The 24,521-nt window shown below is 38.9% G+C and overlaps 3 protein-coding genes across 6 annotated transcripts; all 3 read left to right on the top strand.

Moving 5' to 3' along the window:
- Positions 1 to 234: 234 nt before the first annotated feature.
- Positions 235 to 6,427, top strand: LOC113685759 (synaptotagmin-10). 2 transcript variants are annotated; one of them, XM_027203306.2, is made up of 6 exons: positions 235 to 564; positions 2,652 to 2,903; positions 3,727 to 3,821; positions 4,219 to 4,570; positions 4,945 to 5,065; positions 5,853 to 6,427. In XM_027203306.2, the coding sequence occupies exons 2-6, from the start codon at positions 2,673 to 2,675 to the stop codon at positions 6,155 to 6,157; spliced, it is 1,104 nt and encodes a 367-aa protein (XP_027059107.2). In that variant the 5' UTR covers positions 235 to 564; positions 2,652 to 2,672; the 3' UTR covers positions 6,158 to 6,427. The 2 variants fall into 2 exon arrangements, with proteins under 2 accessions (XP_027059107.2, XP_027059106.2); XM_027203305.2 differs by having other exon boundaries at positions 240 to 564; positions 3,700 to 3,821.
- Positions 6,428 to 7,318: 891 nt separating this feature from the next.
- Positions 7,319 to 18,233, top strand: LOC113685751 (uncharacterized). 3 transcript variants are annotated; one of them, XM_027203295.2, is made up of 5 exons: positions 7,321 to 7,553; positions 10,557 to 10,674; positions 14,960 to 15,317; positions 15,910 to 15,974; positions 16,933 to 18,233. In XM_027203295.2, exons 3-5 carry the CDS (start codon positions 14,967 to 14,969, stop codon positions 17,288 to 17,290), a joined length of 774 nt encoding a protein of 257 aa, XP_027059096.2. In that variant the 5' UTR covers positions 7,321 to 7,553; positions 10,557 to 10,674; positions 14,960 to 14,966; the 3' UTR covers positions 17,291 to 18,233. The 3 variants fall into 3 exon arrangements, with proteins under 3 accessions (XP_027059097.2, XP_027059096.2, XP_027059095.2); XM_027203294.2 differs by lacking the exon at positions 7,321 to 7,553 and adding an exon at positions 9,870 to 10,271; XM_027203296.2 differs by lacking the exon at positions 10,557 to 10,674 and having other exon boundaries at positions 7,319 to 7,553.
- Positions 18,234 to 19,514: 1,281 nt separating this feature from the next.
- Positions 19,515 to 22,416, top strand: LOC149039542 (uncharacterized). Its single transcript, XM_089181652.1, has 5 exons — positions 19,515 to 19,790; positions 20,142 to 20,194; positions 20,432 to 20,555; positions 21,394 to 21,642; positions 22,157 to 22,416. Exons 1-5 carry the CDS (start codon positions 19,515 to 19,517, stop codon positions 22,277 to 22,279), a joined length of 825 nt encoding a protein of 274 aa, XP_089037778.1. The 3' UTR covers positions 22,280 to 22,416.
- Positions 22,417 to 24,521: the final 2,105 nt, after the last annotated feature.

The following is a 24,521-nucleotide window of genomic DNA, read 5'->3' as shown; positions in this document are numbered from 1 at the left end:
AAAATGGGAGCTAAGAGTTAAGAGGAGATTGAAATAGAGAATCTAATTGCGATTTGACTGCGCTTGTTTGCGGAATATCTGCAAAGGATCATATCCTACGCATACGAAATTTTCTAGTTCAGAGAAACTCATCTGATTTCTCTTCTGTTTGCTTCGCTTTGATTAACGATTTGGTCATTCAGTGCAACACACTCAAACGTCACGCTTGATTAACTTTCAAAAAATATGAATAATGCAGCGAATAATTATCTCAACGGTTGTAAAAAAGTGGCGCTTTATTTTCAAGCATTTACACACTGATTCAGAGCGTGCAACGAATGGATCGAGAACATGTAGGCGCAAGAAGCCTTGGAAACGGCTTGCTTTCAAGCTTGCCGTGAAAATGGCAAAGCTTAGAAGCTTGTAAAATTACTTTTATTGGAAAGTTTTGAGATATTTTGCCGAAAGTCGAGTCCGAAACTTCCTTCAGAACTCGTGGAAGTGAATCAGTCCAACAGTAAGCTGATTTTCAGAGCATAGTGTTTTAAAAGCTTGGGCATAATATCATAGACGTAAATTTCAAAGGTGAGTTTTAGATATGGTTGTTTTGAGAGTATCTATTTCAATTTGTATCATCATCAACTAAAATAAGTTTTAAACTGTAACGATATAGATGTTGACCCAAACGGTTGCTGGCAGACGTCAGGAGTCAAATTAATATTTATAGCTGTAAATTTCCTGCCGAAAACAAACTCAAAAACCTTGCCTTGTCACATCTATACGTAAAGATGCATCCCCAAATACTAAAAAATTGCAAACTGTAAATCAGCACATTGCATGATTTGATGAGACAAAAGTTTTGCCGTTACGAAATCTTTATAATTATACAGCGTCACTGAAGAGTATGCACTCGAAATTTTTATATTTTGTTTAGTTTTGGTATTAGAGCTAATTTCCCGACCAGGAAGATAAAATACGCTATTCTAATATAACTGTCGGTTTTCAAGCCTTGTTTACAATTTTGCATCTCCTCAATTCAGTTTCCGCCAAATTTCTCTAAGTATGGTTTAATTTGTTTACATAATCCTTTTGCTGTAATGTGCATTTTTCCAAGCTGCGCAAAGGTCTGTGAGGAACTAATTCATTTAGGTTGCACATAGTATTTTACATACTGAGGTATTTAATAGAAGTTGGAACTCTTAAACAGATTTCTTGAGGTTTTTAGCACAGTGAAAGGAAGTTAATTGATTTACATGTTAAATTAGGAAGTTATTATTCAAGCTTTAAATTGGCGGGAGCTTTCATGAACTCCCTTTTCTCAGAAATAACTCGTTTAGCGATTCGTTTCAATTCGATTTTTACTTTTTAATTAAACTAATCTATGTAAAATTTCGAACTTGATCTTTCACTCGACGATGAGTTTCAGTTTGGCGAAATTCTACAAATTTAGAGCCAGTTTCTTCCAGTAGACAATGGTTTCTTTGTTAAATAACTCGAAATCAATCAGCTGTAAAACGCAGAATCCTTACAAATTATACCTTACCACAAAGCCTAATTCTAACAAACATTGCATGTATTTTGTTCTCCTTCTTTTCAGTTCAAAAAAAAAATAACTGTCCTGTCGAAATAATTCTCTTCTGTCATTTGGCGGGCGTGAAGTCACTGCACTGAAATATCGATAAACAGTAGTAAAGACAAAGTTAACAAAGAAAACTGAAGGATTTCAAGCGAAACAATAGTTTTACTAACTAGTTGAACAGTGTAAGACTCCTGGAGTGATACTTTACGAAGATATTAAGGAGAATTATTTGAATTAAAAACGTTTGCTCGTTTTTCAGTACTGTCTCTGCTGAAAAGTTTGCGCATGGAAAGTACACAAATTTGATTTTCTAAGTCAATAGACAACAGTTTTTCAGGCAAACCAACTAAGCTAAAATTTCAAATTTTTGGTCTCGATTGGAAACAAATTTAGCGAGAAGATTTGCGCAATAAACTTTATAATAAATTTTGCCAAAAGATATGTTAAGGTCGGATTGTTTTGGCGCTAAAATAATTTCCTAGTTGGAATGAAATTACTCCTTAATTATGAGAAAATATAAATATGTCCAGAGGCATTTACAAAATGAATGAAATACTCCAAGCGTCCTAATTTGGCAAGTTAATTTTATAACACAATTGACCGCGCACTTTTTATCGGTTTACCGGCATAATAACCCATTTAAAATTTTTTGAAGAACACTCGCAAAGTTTGTGAGTCAGTAGCCACCGGCTGCTGATTTACAAACAGTTTCGAGTGTTTTCCCAGCATCAAGCGTGAGTTATTACGCAAGTTAACCGATTTAAAGTGCAGCCTTTTACTTAATAAAGATGTAAACTAATATGTATTTTCACTCAGTAACCCTGAGTGTACCTGTCGAGCCTCTGTCGAAAAGTTTTCAGTTCTCTTCCACTCTGCACCCCTTATGCTCCTGTAAAAGAACACCAGAGATCTTTGCCAAAGTCTTTCTAGAATTTTTATACAGGGATTCTTCCTCTTAATTTTGACTCTCTTGTCTAAGATTAAAGACTAGTACCCCTCTCTAACTTGAAAGAGCTTCCGATCTAAGGAAGATACCATCCAGGCATGGTCAGTGGTTTTGACTATCAGAGTTTAATCTCTTTGTTTCTTTCAGAGTGATTCAAGGCAAGTTCACATGGCCTTGGATTTAGCTGCGGTGATAGTGGTCAGCGTTGTTCTGTCGTTATTAATTTGCCTTTACATTGCCTTAACGATAAGGTTCGCACTGAGAAAGGCTTCGGGGAGGATCTCTGATGATGACCGAAGGAACTCTTTCCTGTATCATACGGCAGCATGGCACCCTTTCGGCGTGGCAGACACTAAATGCATTCCAATACAGCCCAGAACATACGATGAACTCAGAAGGGTAACATTTCTTCATATCGTATTATTCATTATATGATAAGCTAAATTGCACACGCATTTTGATTGGTCCTTACTTAAGATCTTTTTGAGGACCGACACATAGCTGACGTCATCATTACCAAGATTTTGCATTTTTATAACTTAAAACAAAATAATTTCATGTTGCCATGGGTCTTTACTCTAACATTTTGACGTCATCTGTGATATAATACCGATCAGACCCACGTTAAAATGGAATCTTTTTGTTAAATGATGGCCTACCGTCAGTGGTCAGCGACTTGTTGTGAGCTCTTGAGAACACACGCGAGATAGAGGAGGTTTTTCTGTCACATAAAAAAACATCAAGGTACGAAAAGCTCACTGAGTTTTGCCTGGTTCCGTCACCCAGTGCCTTCTTCCTACTAGTATACTGTGAGCTTATTGCGTGATGAGCTCTCTTTGGTTCTCAGACTCGCATGCGCGACAAACTCCTCAAAATTTCACCCAGTATTTAGACTGGAATTGTGAAGCGATGACTGCTGAAATCATTGTTCGACGTCGCACGGGCGTCAGATTGCTTGAATCATCTCGAGTAAAAGGCGGCAAAAGACTCCCTACCTATCACGCCTCCCGCTCCCCATGTACAGCGAACTTTCTATTGCCCCAAATTAAGAATGAGTCGTATATTGTCAAAAGTGATATCGCTGTTTGTGTTAAACTTTTTGAGAGCTCCTTTAAAAGCTGCCTTAACAAGTTGAGTGCTCTTTTAATTATTATTGTCATAACATTATCATTATCATTATTATTAAATAATGTAGGTCCATAAGTGTAAAGATTATTTTCAGAGCGAAGAGAAGCTGGTCGATTCAGGATCAATGAAAATTCCGCCGGAGAAAATTGCTGGAAAGATCAAATTGTCGCTTCAGTATGATTCCATGAGGTAACAGAGTGACGCAGAGTTTTAAGTACTTTTTGCTAGACTTTTATTGTATGTAGGATGTAATTTTTCTTAGGTGGGTGATTCACAGTTTAGTGATAAGAATATTGAAACTCAGACCCAGGGAACACGGATCTGGGGATCACCTCTCGTTTCTGTATTCCTTGCTGGCATAACATCACAGCTTACGTCTAAACAAGAGCTTACAGTTCTCAGGAGAGTCTTGTTCCAGGCTCTTGGTCGGGAGGGAAAGATTAGGGACAAAAAATAAGTGTTAATGTGCATCTTTTACCCAGATCTCCTCTCCGTTTTGAAGACGGAGAAGACTTGGGTATGAAATAAAACCGGCGCACGTAAGACACTTGACATTTGCTTTACTTCCGGTCTTATTCATGCCCAGGTCCACTCTCATGGCCACCGTCCACACAGTCGACCTACAAGAGCTTCCTTCCACTCTTGACGCCAACTATTACGTCACGCTGAAGATCCTGCCGCTGAACCATCGCTCGTTCCAGACCAAAGCGGTCAAAAGGGACAAGATTCTCGACTTCCTCAAAGAGACGTTTGAGTTTCGAGTCACGTTCGAGAAACTTCACGCTCAAAGTTTGAAGATGACGTTATGTTGTTTCGATCGATTTTCCCAGCATGAGCCTATTGGCGAACAGACAGTACATCTGGCTGACCTCGAGGCCCGCGGGCTCAGCCTCTCAAGGGAGATAACGTTATTGCGTGACATTCATGCAGTTCCAAAGGTAAAATTTGCTGATTTTGTCACTTGTGCCCAGGCTCTCGGTTGGTAGAAACGAGAGAAGTGAGCGTGGGGTAAGCAGCCGTTTCCAGAACACCCGCAACCACCATTTGCGCGGGAAATTGGCGCGAGGCCGACCAAATTGATCTCCTTACATACGCTTGACATTTGACCACTGTGTTTTTCCAAACCCTTACTTTAGAGTGGAGTTGTGGCGTGCCTTTGTCTACTAACGTTTTTTTAGTGAGCATGGTCCCACTCACTTTTGATAAACATTTATAGGACAACGTTGTGATGTTATTCCCATCGCTCGCAAGGGCTCGTTTGCATCATAATCTATTCTTCATCTTATTATAACTATATTCCTCTGAATTGCAGGCATCGGGTGTTCTTGGGGAACTGATGATATCCCTAGGGTATCTAAGGCTTACTGAAAGATTAACGATAGTTGTAATAAGGGCGAGAAACCTTCCCGTAAATGAAGACAAAGAAGATCCAGGTAAGTGACTCTGATGAGATTTCTGTCCAAGTTTTTAAACCGCAATTATATATTAATAATCTCGTGATTCTGTTTCGATGATACTTGATGTCGGTCGTATGGTTAGTGAATTACTGCAGGGGTTCAACGTTTTCTAGCACTTCCCGTTCGTTGAGGTCCAGTTCAGGAATGATCTGTATTCTCTGCTACTGCCTACGGGTAGAAGTAGAAGTCTCCCCACCTCACCCCCCCCTCGTCCTCTTTATCACCGGCCATGAACACATCCGAAAAACACATCCAAAAGCCAACACATCTGAAAAACCTGTGTTGTTTTCGAAGCGAGGGAGTAACGAATGTTCGCTTAATAAAACTGGTTACAAGACAAATTATGAGGTGTGAGCCAATCGATATCAGAATGGAGGGTGGTGGCCTTGTCGCTGTGAGAGTGATGGGGTGCACAAGACCAGATTGAAACCTTACGCATACATATTCCAATTTTTGGATGTTGTTTTTAAGTATCATTTTCAGGTAGCAATATATTGGTTCAAAAGCAGCCCGTTACTTAACATCTAGTTCTTCTCTTTTAGAAACAAAACTTAAAATTCCAAGCTCTCGCTAATCCACATACTGGTTTCATTTTTTTTATCTTGATTGTTACAGTCATTTGCGTTTTGCTTGAAGTTATTACAACCAAATCCTGAAAAGAGTTAAACTCTAGTTCTAATGAGAAATAAAGTTACAACCAAAGAGGTTTCTCAGTATCTGGTTTAAATTACATTAATTGGCTTAAACCTTTCTTTTTTAACAGCTTCATACGTCGAGGTCTCCCTCATTCACGAAGGACGAATCCTAAAGCAGAAAAAAACGGTCGTTAAGGAAGAAAACAGAAGTCCTGTGTTTAACGAAACCCTTACATTTCACATCCCTGTTGGTATCCTTCATCAAACAAGCTTTATGTTGTCCGTGAAAAGCCAGACTCTAAAGAGGACTGAGGACGATTTACTCGGAAAGATTTTTCTCGGCCCATCATCCACCGGGGGCGAATTTGACCACTGGAATGAGATGAGGATTAACAACAAACCAATAGCACGCTGGCATAAGCTTCTTGATTGACAAGCGCGATAATTCAGATGGATTTCCATTTTACATCAGCCATGAAAATGAAAGCTTTTAAATAGCTATGGTGCTTAACGTTATAGTTCAGTTATAATTTCGAAATTTAGAATTTTAAGTCAGCCTGCATTTTCAATTTTTACTCATATCAAGTGAGATTTTTTTTATAACTTTTATTTTTTTTCGTAAACATTATATTTGAAGTTTTATATATACAATTAAGTCATGCAAAGTTATGAAATGGATTAAAGGGGTAAGTTTCTAAAGAAAGTGTGGTGCTGCGTCGGTGTGGAAGTAAACAAGATAATTTGGTTTTATCACCTGAGTTGATAATGTAATTTGACCACCGTTAAGAGTTTGTAGAGCTGACGTTTCGCTTTGACCAAATTATCTATGAAATAGACTGCCTCTTTTTAGCATCACTGACCAGCAATTTTTACCCCTGTTCTCTGTGTTAATTCTTGTTCTACGAAAACTACAGAGAAGGTGAACTTCAGTGGCCTTTTTTCCATAGCTGCTCATAAATTCTTTGTCTAACGGTTTCCTAACGGTTTAAATTCTTCTCCCTTCAGGTGGTATATTATTTTGTCCCATTGAAAGGTTTAAATGTCTAAAGAAAGCTAATAGTTTTTTTTTTGACACCGAACCCTGCTTGGCGGCTTACAGTCTTTTAAATGGCAACTGCAGCGGTGCAAGATATGCTCCGTATAAATTGTTCAATAATATTATGAAGCTTTCGCGTCGGTTCCCTGACGTGAAATTTTCCACCTTCCTCTCTGTTGTTTTCTCAGTAAACTAGAGTATTTTTCCAACTTTTGCGTGCGCTTTTGAAGCGAAATTTGATACTAGTCACAGAAAAATTTGTCTTTTTCAAGGAGCTTAAAATTCTTTTTATGAAGAGTCCTAGGAAGTATTGATCCATGCAAGAAACATGAAAGCCTGGATGACGAGAATAGTGAAGAAGTAGAGCAAATATTGGCAGTCTTTATTTAGACAAGAATTCTGTCAGTCCTTCGGATAAATTTCCTCATAGCTTATTTAGGGATCGTTGAAACATCGGGGTCGAAGATACGGAAAGAAAACAATTCAGTTGTTGACGTGACAGTTTCGTTTTTCATGCTCGATGTGACAACTTTCTCTGTTGGTGACCGTAGTGTAATCGAAGACATAGCTGCACTCTCGTATTTCAACTGAATTACAGAACCTTTTAAATCCGGGGCAGTGATATTGTTGCGTATCGTCTGCGCTGTTCTTGTCATTTCTTAAACCACACGGAGGATTTCAATCTATCGAGGACTTTCCAAGCTTTCTCTGGTTTGAAGCATTTACGAACCGCTGAAACTGGCCAGCGATGGAGCTGCCGAAGACATAGCGAAACGCCTCGTCTCATTCGAAGGTATGAATTTGTTTTTCAATCTCCATCACGTTCTGTAACTAATTTAAGGGAGGAAAGTTAAGCTTTGGTACCGCCTATTGAAGTGTTTAGTAACTTAACAGTTCTATTGCATCGTTTAGCGCTGAATTTTCGCGATCAAACTGTCCCATTAGAGGCATGATCAGCTGAAGGGCAGGACACCAAGTAGATTTCTGAGATTTCTTTCCTTCCATGTTTTGACAGAGGCTTTACTGGAATTTTCATCGTCTTTCTCTATCGATGAGCTTCGCCTCTATTTCCATTTAACCTGAAATCACAGGACAAATTTTTTCTTGAAATTCAGAAATGTTAAGTTGGAACCTCATTATCTTCTCAAATGTGTTTTTTTATTTGTGAAGAATCTTCTGCTTGTTGATCTCTGTCTTTCTTAATGACAAACTAATTTTACAAAATGTCGTGATGCAGTGGCAAATCTCTCAAATAATAGCAGATGTACAAGAAATGCTTTGATAGAAGAGATATAAAAGAGAGGCAACAGATCTGCTGTTTTTTCATACAGTCCCGATTACAGGAGATAAAATACAAGAATTGTACATCTGTGACCTTTTGTCTCTACATTAGCCTATTTAAGGTCAGAAGTGTTTTTGTGACGTGTTCTTAAAGCACGGCTCAGTTTTACGCTGTGTGCTTCGTTCCCTTCATTCTTCAATCAATATTTATGCATTTTTCGCTTCGCCAAGCTAACTTTTTTTTTTACTTTTGTCTATATGCGAGGGCTAAATAATTTTTGGGCAAACTATTTCCTCGATCTAAGGTCTTGCAGTAATACTCCACAGGAAATATAATTCCTCGCTGTAAACCTCTGACTAACAAGGTGAAAATTGGTTGTATTAAACGCTTTGAGGAACTGTTTTAACCATACTGTATTCTCTGATGTAAAACTTCTTATCATAATGTCTGAAACGATTCAGAAAATTTTTCCATCTTTGTCGTAAAGAATATTGGTTGAACATGGCTACGAAAGTTTGACATGTGATTCTGTGGAGTAGTAAGGTAAAATATTTCAGGAAATGTATTCCCTACTGAAACGATGCATTCACAAGATCGCTAAATTAAGATCTTTATGATAGTGTCTTTTTGATCTGGTTTAACTTTGCAAAATTTAGATTACCTTTACCTCACTCGTAGAACTGAAATCAATTACAATAAACTCTTCCTAACTTGTCCCAAAATCGTGGAGTTTTTTAATTTCAAATGCAATTTGCTCAAAGCGGCATGTTTCCTTTTTTTTTGTTGTTTTTGTTTTTTTGTTTTGCTTTGTGTTATTTTCAAGAATTGATTTTATTGTTAATTTTCAATTGAATAGTCTTGCATTAACAATGTCTACCGATGGTTTGGTTAAAATGTTCACAGATTGCAAATCGCCTAAGAGACTACATGAGTAAAAGTTGCGATCGAATTCGGTTCTTCGTGATAAATCTCCTACTTTACCAAAGTTATCGTAGATTAGGCAAAAGAGAAAAGCCCATTAGAGCACCATATTTGAAACCCATTTGATACAAAGTCACGGGGTCGTTATCTTCAAGAATAACATCATTGTGATATCTCGATAGCTTTTAGGACAAGACATTCTTCTTAACAACAGAGACTCTCTGTGACAAAATATTTTTCGTACATATTGCCGCGTGTCTATGTTATATACTACTTTTCATATTCGGAAGCTATTAAAGTTGGATGGCGTGACTCAATTTACAGAACAGAAATCAGGATTTACTTGTTTCCTTGACCTCGAGCTTTAAGCTGATATTTCATTGTCTTTTGCTGAGACTTTTTGAAAATTAGCTTTTTTACTCAAATATACCCAAGTACTACTGTATAGCAAAATATTAAAAATATATCATAACATCACTCAGCTACTTGCTTTCCTGGTTTCTGCCGGTCGCTTGGTAACTTGTGTTCGAGCCGCATTTTTTAAAAAGTAATCGGTTTTTTTTTCGGTTTACAAATATCGCTCCAGGCCAGTATTTGAATTAATCTCACTGGAAAATGACTTTGAACTGCTTTATTTAATTCTTAAATGTTTACCTTTTGCAATATCACTTTGCAATCTACTTCATCTGCAATCTAATGATTTCATGATGATAAATCATTTATAAATAGAATCTAACAGGTGGTTTTTCAACTCTAACTGAGACGGTAAAATATTACGTGGTGCGGACAAAAATAAGCTGAAGTCATTCACAGGATATTGCGTTTCCACGAAAAATATTTTTGTACAAACAGTAGCATCGTGTTTACCCTCTGAATTAATTAACTCCTTCAATATGATTTATTTCACTCGAATTTTTTTTTCAGCCCCCAGCGGTCTGCTTTTGAACTCAAACGAATTTTCCAAGGGGTTTGCAACTTTCCGCATTCTAGAGCTTCACACAAGAAAATGCCTGTCTCTTAGCGCAATCTTATTGGTGTTCAGCGTTAGCGCTTTGTTCTAAATCGCGAAGGTTGACCGAAAAACGTTACGTGATTTTGCAATTCAAATGAGCTGGATGTCAACATGTTTTTGAATCCGTTGGCAGATCAGTATAAACCACAAAATAACGACACGTTAAAAACTTTCAGCTGATATCACTGCGGGAAATCGTCTTATTTGACATGTAGTGTTTCAAATGCTTTGAAGTACGCGTAGGAAAGTTTTTTTCGACATGTTAGCACGATGGATTATCTTTTAAAGATTCCCAGGTAGGTGAAATTATCAGGTTGTTTCTTGCAGCGAATTGGTTGAATGGAATAGGCATGTTGAATAAGCTTTTAAGTTGCACTATGTGATCAAAAATGAGTTAATATGCATTTTTCTTCAGTTGTGTAATCATCTGACTTCTCATGTCTCCAGTTTTGTTCTTTACAAGAAATTGTACCTCGTCGAAGACTTATTTGACTCTTCCAAAGGACATTTACGTAAATAGTTTTTTAGTTTCAAAAGATAACAATCTTTCTGACCAAATACATTGTTACTATCCCTGACAGATGTGGAGTCAAACGTAGGAAGTATTTCCTTCACACGTTATACAAAGTCAGAAACCGAATTTTGAAGATCGAAGTCGAAAGTTGAAATCTTCAAACACATAGCTAGTGTTTACATCCGGTGAGTTCATTAGCAGCGTCCAGCTTTTGTCATGCTTTTAATATTTTTTTAAATGTTGTTTGGTTAACATTTCTGCTTCACTTGTAATTAACCCAGAAATTCTAAGCAAATTTACAACCTTTCTTGCCAATGCATTTATTTATTTTCACACTTTTGACTGAATTTTATAAGAGATGCAGCGATTTGTGTTTCTATAGCTATTAAAAAATTGGTAACATTTCGCAATCTTGTCCTTGGAAACTAACCGAAATTAACTGGCGCGAAAATGCAAAGCAAATGCGAATGGTATTGCTAACCTTCTACACATCACAATTTAATAAACATCTAAATAATTTGAATTCCTATCCTTTTCCTCTAACGTCGTGCTCGCGTGTGCATCTAACGTTCTAATTTGGCTAAAAAAAGTCATCGGTAGAATTTAAGGATAGATATTGGATCGGCAGAACTCACTTAAACCGATATACTGATCTGTTTAATGAAGAACTTAAAAGATTTTATTCATCGCACAGAATTTAAAAAGATAGATGTTATGCTACGTGATTGCTAATAGAACCACAATCACGCCAGAAAAAAAAAAAAAACATGAACGAAACCAGATGAATACCTAATTAATATGCGTCTCAGTGTTTTTTTTCTTATATTCGTCGATTGGATGTTAATTTCTCTGTATTTCCTCTACGTACAATATACTGGAGAATTCAGGCGCCTGCAGACTTTCGAACTTACGAGGATTTAAAAAAATAGTTGCTTTCTAGGGATTAGGTTACGAATTGCTAAGTTACGAATTGTCAAGCAAGGGGTTTTTTTCAGTTCTTGTTGACCGAACGGCTTTATTGCCGATGAGTTCTAACACCTGTATCTGAGCAGAAGGAGAAAACTGACGGACATGAATAATATTCGGTTAATTTTGGGCACCGTTCGCCCCTCTGATAGAAAAATTCTAAAATACTAAGCTCGTTGTCATTTCAGTGTTACACAGTGTAATTGTTGGAAGTAATTAAATTTTATTTTAATATTAACTCTCCCAAGGTTTACCAGAGTTGGTGGTGCATGAATCAAACAATTTTTTTCAAGAATGATTAGAGTAATATTTTCAGCATATCGAGCTAAAAGAAAAATATTATAGATTGTTAACGAGTTCTTGAAATTTGAGGTGGTACTCAAATCATTCCTAGAATGACAACAACCTTTATTTAACACTTTTTTTCTTTCTTCTGTCTATTAAATCCCACGAGAATTGCGTAACTTTTGAATGGTTCATCGTCTTGTACAGTGGTAAGGTGTTCCGCTCCAAACAATAGCTTTTAAAACCGTAAAGAGATTCTATCTGGCCTTAAAAGAGATAACAGTTTTTGTGTAAAGTATGTGGTATTTCTTTGGACACCTTTCAGGAATTGTACTTATCTCGCCCCATCTCGTACCAAATACTCTCAAGTAATAAATAGTCTCCATATTTTAAGTTTGTACGTACAAATTTTTAGTCAAATCACGGTTTTCGGTAGATCATGAATAACACCGCAGGACCATAATTCAAAATTAACCACGAAATGCTGGATAATTTTCCTCCAAAATTTAAATTTCTTTAAAAAAAAAAGGATATAGCCAAAGAATTGGGCTTGGCTTTCTCAGCATTAAATCTAATTTTTTTCAAAAAATAAAGAATGCTAAGAATTTGCCCCATTCTCTTCTCTGTCGTTTTCATTTGCAATTCGATTGTAAGATTTTTTCAGAGTGTTTTTCACCATGAAAATATTAAACGTTTTAGATAAAATTTGTAAAAAGTTAAACTATATTGCTGCTGTTGGTGTCGGGTGCGAGTATTTGAGTGACTTGACACTTAACAATACAGACCCAAACCATTTCATGAGAGGTGCCCAAAATTTCAAGAAGTCAGTGTTTGTTTCAAGATGTAATGACCTCCAATTAGGATCGTGACGTTTCGTCGACCGCACACTATGGGCGTTGTAATAATTTACTTCCACTCCATGATATAAGAAAAAAAATTTGATTTAAATGCAATCACACGCTATTTCCTCTAAACTAGGCTCGTACAATTCTTTTTATTTTATTATTTTTATGGCTGCAGTTTTTTTCTTCAAAGTCAACATGCAACGCGCCCAAACTAATCTTATTTGCGTCGCATCGGAAACTGTTTTCATGAACAAATACTTTCTCATCCGCAGCCAATTCGAGTAGGATCTTCAAACAGAATATCAGTCATTTGATCGGAGAATTTGATCGTCCGTGTGAACGAAGTCCTGAGAAGAACTTCTGTCGGTAATGATTTGACAACTTGGCGCAAGTCGTTTTTAAGAGTTGAGTCCTTCTTAGGACAATACTAACATAGCGGTCAAACGTTGGGCATGTGTAAGGGGGTTTGCCGGGCGTGCGCCGATTTCCCGCGCAAAATCTCCGAGGAAACTTAAGAAGCAACCGCTGTCATGCAAAATGTGCAAAAAACAAAAACAAAAAAAAAAATTTTGGAAATCTGTAAAAGGTAGCAAAAGTAGGGAAAAGGGAAACTCGAGTGTTTTTGTACAGAAAGCTTATTTGATTAAGGATTTCTGGCTGATTTAACGCTTCGTTTTGAGCTTTTCAAACCTCGCGACCTAATCGCTCGTGTGGTTGTTTACAACTTTCACAAAACAATTTGGCTTTGGCGGCCTGAGAGCGCGCCACCTAGCCAGACACCAAGCCACTAACACGTTTGCACATGCGCAGACGTATGACCGCTGTAGTTCTTTCACTCAGACGATCAGACTACACGATCAATTGTTACTCGTGGACTCAAACCTTCCTTTCCTTGCTAGAAGACTACGGAAATTTTTATTTTGAAGAATCGAAAAATAAAGAATAAAACTCTCCATTCTTTAAACTGGAGGCTCAAAATGTTAAATTATTCACTGGAAAAAATTATAACTATAAATAAATGGTAATCATTTTTGACATTAGTATATTGTTTCAGCTGTAAATAAATTTTCAATTATATGAGCTTAGATAGAAATAATCAGACTTCATGTCTGTTTCTCGAGAAGACAGCTTGAAATTGCCACGGTTTTAATTTTTCGATCCAGTAAAACACTCTCCAAAGCCATAAGAGAGGTTAGTTGAAACTTGTTGGCGACCGATTTCCTTTAAATCGAAGAATTTCTCTCGATTTTACCTTTTTCCTTTGTCTTATCAGGCCACTTGGATATCGCAAAATTTGAATGAGTGAACACGTACTAGCCAAGATCCATTTTATAAACAAATTGATATATTGAGTTCAAGTACTTTAGAGCTGTCTTTCTTAAAATCTATCACAACATGTCCAATATTTCACGCCACGTTGTTTGTTTGTTCAGTAACACCTAAATCCCCTTGAACTTGAATAATCTTTTTCTTTTCCCTAATTCAATAATCATTTTTAAGTCATGCACACGTGACAATACCTCGTTTGCGACAAACTGAACATGTAAAACATGCAGGCCAAGACAGCCAAGTCTTTATTTGTCTGGTTTAAGATCGTTTTGTTACCACTGAGTTTTTCAAATATTTGAAAAAACGCATCAGATCTGTTCTTACTATTTAAATAAGACCTTATGAAAGAGAGATTCTTTACAATCCTTTTTCTAAAGCAAAGCGCCTCACGGACTGAGTTACGTTTAATGTAGCCAGCAGAACAGGCGCACTTATTTGAGGAATATACAGACTTGTTTGGGAAACAAAAAAGTTTCACCGAAAGCCTTTTGGACATAATCCGGTTGCTTACACAACAGGAGTTCTGGTCTCTGTGGCACATAGAGTATTGTTACTTTTCCTGGATGATATGCTGGTTCATCGCAAACTCCTGGTTTGGGCGAGGCACTGTGAGAGTCTTGTCTGAGCAGCCAACACAATGAGCTGACGTGGGCTCGATCCCACACCTCTAGATCCGGAATTCGGCGAGCTAACCACCTGGCACCGGTTGTGCGAAGGATAGGTAACGTTATACCCTGGATAAATCTCTATCCGGTGGATAGCGCAGTACATTTTTTAACACTTATCCGCCGGATAGCGATGGATCCGATAGATAGCGCTATCCGCCCGTTGAACCACCGGGCCCTGGCCACCAAGTTATCACTTGGTGTTGAAGCTTATTACTGGGGTCCGATGGGTGGGGGAGGGGTGGGGAGGGGAGGGGAGTTGATGATTGCAGGTCAAAGCCCAACCCACCCAGGGAGAGGGCCACTTGTGTGAGATTTACTTGTCTTGTTGTCTTTCTTACCCTAACTTAAACATTTCTCATTTTGTATCATCATTCTAGCTGAAAGATGCACGGATATGTTGTCACTATCTCCATCGTAGCTGGCGTCTGTGTCTTTGTAGCCCTCGTCTATCTGGTCTTCAGAATCTACAAGAGGAGGGCAGAGCTTGGAACTGATGCAGAGACTGTAGGTCTGTGTCCCCCCAGCATCATTCTGACATCCGACAGCCCTGGAATGTCAAAAAAAAGACTTTACTCGCCCATCAGAGAAAGAGCTGGATCGAAGGAAAAAGATGAAAAACTCAAAATGAAAGAGAAGAGAAAGGATATTAAGAGTTTGTGGCTTCCCAAGAAGAAGACAAGTTTACCCGTTATGCAGACAACCATGGTTCAACCAGCTGTACCTGAGCAAACAAAGGCATGTCAATTAACTTGTCGCTCGCGTGATTGCACGCGTATGTGGTTACTGTTTAATTGCGTGCTTGGCCACTGGAATGGTATTCCCGAGCGCGACACTTCTTTTCTCTTCGGGTCATGGCAAAAAATGTTCGCGAATTTTCAAGTGTTACGGTTTCTAGCTAATTTACTACTGCAAAGAGAAGGAAAAGTTTCGGAAGACTGTCCAGTGGCCAAAAGAAGAGCTTTCGTTAAAATTTATTCTAAAAACTCCAGATACTTTCTAGAAATCAGAGTATTTTGTCTGTTTTGTATTACATCCGATCTAAAAGGCAACGCAATTTTCTACGAAAAATTTAGACAATATACTATCAATTGGAAACTCAACAACTATTCCTAGTGAATCTTGTTTTTAAATATACAGTCACGTTAGCTTTACAGTGCGTGTCGTGTAAAAGTCTCGAAACTTAGAACAAAGGCTGCCTTATTCTCGGTTTGCGACTGAATCATTTCCAGTCTTCTTCATAAAGTTACTGAATGTGATCCGCGCGCGTTTTTAGAGAAGAGACAACTACGCGCGAGTTAGGATATGATCTGTGTTTGATTTGTTTCAGGATCAAGGTGGAAGAGGCCGGTTGACTTTCACTCTCCATTACCATTACCAGTATGCGTCGAAATCGTAAGTGGATCTTGCTGATCTTTACGTCCTACCCCGTTTCTCTTCAACTAGCAAAATTACCTTTCATCAAATAATGACCCAAACAGTCCTGTGTGCGACACACACCTGTCAGTGTTAAGAGGTGAGCGAGGGCGTGAGCGGGGCCGGAGAAAGCCGTTCGACCCCGCGAGACGCGATCTGAGGAAAAAAAAGATGGTCATGAAAAAAGTGACTGTCAAATGGCGAAGTGCATATTGACTGATTTCGGTCGTGCTAGACACAAAAATACTTAGCTCTCGGTCTTGACTAGCCTACAGTGCAGGTGTCTTATAGGTGCGAGCTAGCGTTATAAGCTCGCGATCGTTTATCCGACCGGCCATGTTTGATTTGCAGTTAGAGTGGACGGTGGGGGTAGGGGTAAAAGATCCCACTACATTCCCACCCCTCTTCTTATTTTTGACCGTCAACCGCCCCCTTGGTACAAATTTATTTCTCTCCCCAGCCTTCCGCTGTTATTAAAATCAAAGACGACGGCCATAATATACGTTATGAAATTACTGAGCACTCGCTCGCCAAAATTACGCCTACTCTGCAGGCTAGGTCTTGACGAATGGAGCTAGCTGCCTTCGGTTCGTGGCTGCTTTCGGTTGGCCTTCGGTTCGTTCGTGCACCGTGACCTCGAGACAAAAATTTTCCCGCACGGCTCTCCCATACAGCTGATAAGTACACATTGTTGGACGTGTGTGAGCTGTATTTTCCATAACGGGGTATTACTCTTGAGTTTCGATGGCATTTAAGGGTATTCTGAATTACTTTGCCGTCACAAATTATCAGTTTTCCTCGACAAAGAGGGACACAACCCTACTTTCCCCCCAAGAATCCTCGTAGCCATACCTGCTGATTCTACGAAGAATAATTTTCTTACATATTTAACTTTTTATAAATCTGTACAAGAAAGTTTCGACTTGTATTCTCGCAGATCCGTTCTGCTCGTCAAACTTGCTAGTGCCCAGGATTTACCGCTAAAAGATGATGACGATCCCCCGGATGTGTTCGTCAAAACACAACTCGTCCCAAGCCGCAAGCGAGTTTACATCTCTAAAGTACGTAGAGAAACCTCGAACCCAGTCTTTGACGAGACATACGAGTTTGATATCGAATATCAAGAGCTTCAGCAACAAAGGCTTCTATTTGAGATTCTTGACTACGACTGTATGTCTAGATACAAGTCAGTTGGAGAAGTTAGCGTTCTTCTGGCAGAACTTGGAACACATGGTTTTAACATTTTGAGAGAGGTATCTCTATGTGTTTACATATCTAGACCCCGGAAAGAATGAATCGGCCTATTTTAAACGTGTTTTATTCGAACTGATTTTATACATGGTTTTTCTGTCATTGATTACAGTGTAAAAAAATATATGACGGGCCTTCTTCACAGACCTGCTATTTAACAATGAGATTTTGAGCTCGAGATTTCTATCACATAATAATTGATGAAGACGAATTTGAATGGGCATCAAAAGTGGATAATCTTATTGTTATAGTTTAAGTCTATTAGATGTTCAAGTTTGACAACAAGACAGGCCCAAATTTTTGTTACAATTATTTTGTTTAAACCGCACACTTTTTACACAGTGGTCAAACATCTGCGCATGTGCGAACGTTGTAGTTGCTAGAGTCGTGGCTAGGTAGCATGCATTCAGGCTTTTAGGACCGAGGACCAAGGACGAAGTTTTCCTTTTCTTAACTTTTGTTTCCTTTTACAGATTTCTTTGAACTTTTCCATTTTCCACCCATTTTTTTCTTGAGGGAAGTAGTTTCTTTTGTTTTCCTTGGAAATTTTGGGCCGGAAATTGGCGCGCGGCGAGCCGAGATTGATCTTCTTACACACGCTCGACGTTTGACCACTGTTTTGTCTACTGCGTTCGCTTTACTCATTTTATAATCATCAAAACGAGAAAGGGGAACATATGACTGGTGGCTTAAAATCATGCAACCGAGAAGAACACGGGAAAAAGTCAATCGAAAATGACTGATATATTGGCATAACAAACATAAATAAAATAATGTAAAGTGTTTAGCGAATTGTGTCCGTGAGTTGTAGGAAAATTATTGTCAAATTTTACTCGCTGATACTTTATATGTTGTAGATATTTGCTCAAAAATCGTCATTTGGTTTATCCATAGATAAATTATCAAAGCATTTTACTTGTAAAAGGCATGAAAGTTGTGTATAATTGTTTAAGTTTTAACTTTTAAATAAAGAATTTCAAAACACTATTTCTTGTGGCTTGGCTGATTTCCCACTATGCAATAGTTTTACAGGATCAATATCAGTATCTGAGCAACTAAGGGCCGGTTATTTTTGCGAGGTCTGACCCAAACCACGGTTTTATGCAAGTAGTGGGCAGTAGGTATTCTCGATAAGAGGCTTGTTTGCATGGAATAAATTTCGGTCCTCTAGACACTTTTCACAAAAACAAATGTCCAGATAAAAGATTCAGCTAAATTCAAAATAGTTTAGAACGTGATTTTGTTAAACAACGGCTAAACTTTGTTAAAATAGGTGGCCTTACCTTTTTATCAGGAGAATGTTTTTTAGGTTAGGGAAGGGGTAGGTGCGCAGTTACTGAGACACTGACACTGATCCGTATTTCCATCTAAGAGGAGATATACGCTACTATTGAGTTACAAGGACTGACAGAAATACAAGAAAATCTCTTTCGAAAAAATACGCTGCTTGATCATAGAGCGATTCCACATGATTGTCGAGGAACTTAAGCACCGGTAATACCACAAATAACAGGGGAAAAAAAACTATTGTCATTCTAAACTCACCAAACTAGACCAATTAGATTTGCGCATTTTGCTAGAGCATATTCACGTGCAAAAGTTTTCAATCTCCGCTTGTTTGGAAGGTCGCGTCGCCCGTCAAAACGTTATCCGTAAAATTTCGTTTTCTCTACATTGGAATTTCTCTGATATTATCGCAAAATATTTTGCCACAAATTTCAGGTTAGTCGCAAATATTTTATATATTCTAGCAATCTGTTAAATTCTTTTATGGGGGTTTTGTTTTCGATGCCCTTGTTTAAATTGGCGAGTGTTCAACACAATGAATACGAGATAAGAATAAGAAGTAATTTACGAATTTAGTTCTGGACATTTTTTTGTTGCTCCTTCGATATAAAAGCCGCATTTGTCGCCAGGTGAGCAGAAGGCAGGCGCTTAACAGTTTACTAACCTTATCCTTTCCTCACGAACATCAGTGTGCAAGTTCTTCACACTGTTCTCTATACCTCGCCTATGGTACTTGCACGGAGAGTTTGCCTAACAATTAGGAACTTGTGGAGCTCGTGATCATTTTCTTCATTCTCGTGACCTTAATGTTTTATTCAGCAGCTACACTGTTGGGAGATATTAGATGCTCATCACTCTTAGGGTTTAGAGGGTTAACTCAGTTGTTGGCTTTGAAGGTACCTCATTTATTGTATATAAAGTGATAAACTTTTACGTTTTAAAGGCAAGCCCGTCCGATGTTACCATAACATCGTCGCGAATATGGACACAACACTTGTCTACGCTCTTCCCTTTGTGATCTTGTCACTTCTGTTTGCTGGATTGGTGTCATGTCTCCTCATCTTAAGAAGAAAGGGAAGAAGGCGTCGCCGTCTTCCAACGTCTTCTGAGCTGCGGGGTAAAGGAATTCCTGTGATCGAGAGCACGGAATTTTGGGTTCCAGGGAGAATGGGAGATGTTGTTGGAATAGAGATTCAGCCTTCGCCTCGGATGCCGTTCTCCTTTTCAACGCCAAAACCACCCCAACGTGAAAAAGGGGTGCGTGAGTGTCAAGCCATCTAAATGCTAGCCTGCGGCACGCGGTGGTTCGTGCGGCTAGCACGAATCACGCGTGAAAACGTGACACTTTAAAAAGTGACGCTTGAACGCACGCCATCGTTTTAGTTGTTCCAACTTTCATATTTCAATGTGTCGCTTAAGATACCATATTTATTTCGCGCTCCTCCCTTCGTGGGCGATTCACCCTCGCGGTCGTCTCGCACCTCCTTCCGCGCTCCTAACTAACCAAACTTGTCTGTCAAGAAACGCTATTGCAGACTTGAAAACTTCTTCTCGACATTGTGTCCGCCCGCTGCTCTTTAGAGAATGTTATTATTTATTTTTTCACAGAATCGAGATGAAGCCCCGAAGCTTAAATTTTCAATCCAGTATCACCAAGCTAGGTAAGACGTCTTTGTGACTTAACGTGCTTGAATAATCGCGCACGGGTGTTTCTCTTTCGCGCGTGCATGTTTCTCGTGCCCTTGCTGAGCGCCTGCTTTGTGCAGGCTGAAGAGAGAGCTTTTCAGCTAGCGATGTTTGTTCATCCGACGGAGTCATTTTCCTCTCGCTTTCAAATCTACAATTTACGACACGGCTTCCAACGCATTATAATGACAAAAGTTTTTAATTTTATATAGTGGTTTCCTGGAAGTTCAGCTTATTGACATTCAGAACATATCTGAGGGCAGTAGCCTTGACGAAGACGACGACGAGTTTTACGACTCAATCTTCACGTTCGCCGACGTTCAACTCACTCAGCAGGTGAGAAAGTAACAATGAAACCGGGAGGTCCCCTCTAAAAGAGGTTTGATATGTAAAAACGAACAACAAACAGCGCACGGTTTTCGGGGTCTCTTGTGCCCTCAGACTATTTTCATCAGCTTTAATCGAAACCCTAAAACAGGGTGACTTTGGCGGCGTTCGACTCGCTAAGATATGCTACATTTTGGTCCCCAAACTTGTGTGACCATGAGATTGAGTTATAAATCAAGTCCCCATCTTGGAAGCCAAGATGACGTATGATTGGTGATTGGCCATATGATTGGTTAATTTGTATCAGGTGGTGAAAAATCTAGAAGACTAATTACTGTGCCCCACAGTGCCCCCGTATAAGACTTTATTGGTATCAAGGTATGCCAACTTTGACAACACCGAGATCATAAAAAAGGCATGTGCAAATGATCAACTTTCGTTAGCTGCGCGTTAATATCCCGCGCAAAAACAAATGACGAATTTGCCAAAAATTTGGAAAAAATTAAGAAGTTCGAGGAATATTTTTAGAGGAAACCAGAAAGAGTGAGAAAAAAAGTGAGAAAACATTTGAGACTTCTCGAAGGCAAAAAAATGTTATTACAGTAGCCAATAGCAACAAAGGTAAAGTCAACATAGACTTAAATTGAACAAAAAACGAATTGACCGAAGCGCAGGAAATTTGAATGGCCAAGATGCGATTGGTGCTAATTTGTCATGTGATCGGTTTAGAGGGTGGCGCAAGTTTTCTGAACCAATTACAGGGCGATGTGACGGAAAACTGATCCAATCCTGAATTACTTATGACACCCAATGAAAATTGTTAAATTTTCAAACTGTATCGCCTTAGGAAGAGACAAAGCAGAGAATGCGCCTGATGTCCCGTCGCCGGCACCGACGTCACAAGTCTTTTGAAATCGAGATGAGCTACGAAGAACTACAGCTTCAGACCCTCCAGTTCTGTGTTATGGGATTTGACCGGTACTCAAGACAAAAGGTTATCGGTGATCTGTTATTACCACTTGCTGAACTTGCGCAGGAGGGTATTGACATAACCAAGGAGCTTGTGATATGGAGGGATATACAAACGAGCCAACCGGTACTGAATAGAATCTGTAAAAGTTTTTATGATTCCTCCCTTTAAAAAAAAATATAAAGCGGGGGATTGTGTCAGCTCGATTATGCTGCGCCTTCAAGTTGGGGAGTGCAGGCTCATTTCCTGAACAGCGGCTGCTTATTGAACCTTGATTCAGGCGTGGTAAAAGAAATCTGAACGTAAATAACAAAATTTCTAGATGAAAAATTCCAGTATTCATGAAAAGAAAAACCCATCAACAAATTCTGTAGGGAAAATGGAAATCATGCAAGTGAGAAATTTTCACATCAAATTTGGGCTGAACAAGCTCACCCCATCTACGAAATTCTTACCCTCTGGCAGTTCGTCCCGAACTGGCCTTTGAATCGATTGGTCGATACGTGCATCTAGATCTCGCCTTTTTTATCTTTCTTTAATTTTAATATTGACAGTGTTATTCGCTGTGTGGGGGAGAGGGGAGGGGGGTTAGACATGCACCCGTAGTTGCTCAGCATTGTGTTGTTGTTGTCTCTTCCAGGGTTCATCAGCTCTAAGTAGAAGAATAAGTAACCTGTCCACTATAAAAAGTACCACGCCGGAGAAAGACTATCAGCCAGGAGCCACTGGACAACCAGCTGAACGCAGATGCCGTCAGTCATGACGGACTCTTGGATAAAATTTTTTCCACCGCTACAAACGTACGAGACAGAGTGGCACCAAACACAGCAAGGACTTATGATTCATATTTCCCATTCAGAAGGAAACTTTAATTAATTTTCCTTTTTTTAAAATTGTTATTGTTTTGATTGATGTTGCTAACGTGGACACGTGATGCATAAGTCACACATAAGACCAGGAGTAACAGAGCACGCGAGCACCTTACAGGCCAACAATTTTTCAACCTTAAAGAGCGAAGCAAGGAAAGGCAAATAACAAAAAAAAAAATTTAATTGGCTGATTTACATGCTCCTCGTATATCTTAAGAGGTATCTGATCGCTTGCAGTCTCATCAAAGTTGAGTCCAGAACATACAGCGTGCGGAACAGGCGTAACTTTTTTGCGTTGTTCCGGAGAACAGAGGCAAGCGCGAGTCACTCGCAAGTGGAGGAGCTCCTCCCCTCGCACGCAACTCGTGTTTTAATTAAAGAGTTTTCAACTCGTGCTTTTACCAATCTCGGGCCAGCTTCGTTAACTTTCAGTGAAAATCTAATCGATGATTATATGAATTTGTCAATTTATAAACCCCACTCCGAGCTTACCCTTTAGTGCGTAGGCTGATTGTCCAACCAGTCAACTCTGCGCATGCGTAATTGATTACCAAAGGCAGACCTCCACCGCGAAGTGGTTAGCGGTTTTAATTTAAACTTCCCTTTCCGTTTTGCGCTTTGCTCTTAGCCTTTTCTCCCTTACTCGCTGAAACTGGAAGCTTTATACACTCGAGATTTATATTTGTCGTCTCAGATCCTCTTCAGTGATTTGTAGCGTGCAAGACAGCCATCTTAAACCGGAAATCTTTCTTTCTCATGGAGTGTTAAATAGTTTAGGCTTCAAACACGATAATCTCGCAAGATCGTGATCACGAAAAGAGGGCCTCCGCGAAGCAACATTCGTTGAACTGTTTAAAGAACCAGATTCACATCGTTACAAACCAAGATTTATACAGCGAAATCTTTAATTGTAGTTGATTAAAACTTGAAATAACATAATAAAACTCTAATCCACCGCCATGCCTAAATAAACATTCTTTTGTTGTGACTGTTAAGCGGCGAACAAAGCAGCCTTGAATTGGTTAAAGTCGTGTTACTGAGAACACCTGACCAAACCGGAAATGATTACAAAGACGCCACTTGTTGGTCGGGGAGGAATTAAAAGAAAAAGCAAAAAAAAAAAAAAAAAAAAGCAAAAAAAAAAGAAAAGAATGGTTTTGAATCACTTAGATAAGACAGTCATTTTCCTGCTAGATTCAAAATCTCCAGGAGGTGCAACCCTGACTCGAGGATCCATAAATTTGCTCTAGAATTTTCGGCATTATTCTTATCAGCCTGAAAATGTTGAACTTGAAAGTTCGATTGATTTGACTCTGCTTGCTATAATGCCTCTCTTCTCGGCTGAAGTAAAGAATCTAAAATTTTTCATCGCTTCTTTCGTCAAACCGTACTGTATCATCTTGTTCTGCAATTTTAAGGCAAATTGAGTTGATCAGCCGCGCTGAAAAAAAATTTGAATGAAGTTTTGCAGCCTCTAACATTGAATTATAAAGCATTCGAAAAACATTAAATAAAAAATAACAATTCATAAGATAATTACAATTTCAAAAATTTCTGTTTAGTTCTTGATCTCGTCCAAAATCCTAAGACTAAGTTCTAGTAATTTTAGCTTCTCGATCGATCATTCGATTATTTCCTACATCGCGCGTAAGTTTCGAGTAGAACCCACGAGAAATTTGAATTTCTGGATAAGTCGTGTAATCCCTTTCAGTCGGTTTCTGAGAGATTCTGACTCCCGGTTTACTGAACGCTTTACTGCTGTAAAGCCGAGATGGACGTTGCGCCAATTAAGTGCATTGTTTGGGTTTTCTTTTTGTCTGGTTTTGACACATGACGAACGAAGTGCACAAAATGCAAATATGTTATTGAATTCTGGCCAATCAGCGAGCGAGATTTCAATAGATTTACGGGTAATGACTCTGTTATTTAACACGGGCTCGCGGCTCGCGAGTTCGTAATATTTTTACATCCCTGAGAGAATTCATGTTCTTGAGTGTTTTACATAAATCAACTTTACATCTCGCGTAACCAGTTATGCGCGCCATAATTAGTGGTCGAAAAACTCTTTTCGCGTGGCGCTCGGCGATCTCTCTCTCCTCAAATCGTCAATCGTTATAAATAGCCTCCTCAAATTAT

The sequence above is a fragment of the Pocillopora damicornis genome, chromosome 9 (assembly GCF_964200805.1).
Source record: "Pocillopora damicornis chromosome 9, jaPocDami1.2, whole genome shotgun sequence".
Taxonomy (NCBI): Eukaryota; Metazoa; Cnidaria; class Anthozoa; order Scleractinia; family Pocilloporidae; genus Pocillopora; species Pocillopora damicornis.
Note: the sequence above shows the minus strand (reverse complement) of the source record. Positions and strands in the feature narration are given on the sequence as shown.

Excerpts from the sequence above, each read along its gene's own strand:
- LOC113685759 (XM_027203305.2), top strand. The coding sequence starts at position 2,673 with ATGGCCTTGGATTTAGCTGCGGTGATAGTGGTCAGCGTTGTTCTGTCG. Across the intron at positions 2,904-3,699 it reads CATACGATGAACTCAGAAGG|GTCCATAAGTGTAAAGATTA; the intron begins GTAACATTTCTT and ends TAAATAATGTAG. Across the intron at positions 4,571-4,944 it reads ACATTCATGCAGTTCCAAAG|GCATCGGGTGTTCTTGGGGA; the intron begins GTAAAATTTGCT and ends TCTGAATTGCAG.
- LOC113685751 (XM_027203296.2), top strand. The coding sequence starts at position 14,967 with ATGCACGGATATGTTGTCACTATCTCCATCGTAGCTGGCGTCTGTGTC. Across the intron at positions 15,318-15,909 it reads CTGTACCTGAGCAAACAAAG|GATCAAGGTGGAAGAGGCCG; the intron begins GCATGTCAATTA and ends GATTTGTTTCAG. Across the intron at positions 15,975-16,932 it reads TACCAGTATGCGTCGAAATC|ATCCGTTCTGCTCGTCAAAC; the intron begins GTAAGTGGATCT and ends GTATTCTCGCAG.
- LOC149039542 (XM_089181652.1), top strand. The coding sequence starts at position 19,515 with ATGGACACAACACTTGTCTACGCTCTTCCCTTTGTGATCTTGTCACTT. Across the intron at positions 19,791-20,141 it reads CACCCCAACGTGAAAAAGGG|AATCGAGATGAAGCCCCGAA; the intron begins GTGCGTGAGTGT and ends ATTTTTTCACAG. Across the intron at positions 21,643-22,156 it reads ATATACAAACGAGCCAACCG|GGTTCATCAGCTCTAAGTAG; the intron begins GTACTGAATAGA and ends TGTCTCTTCCAG.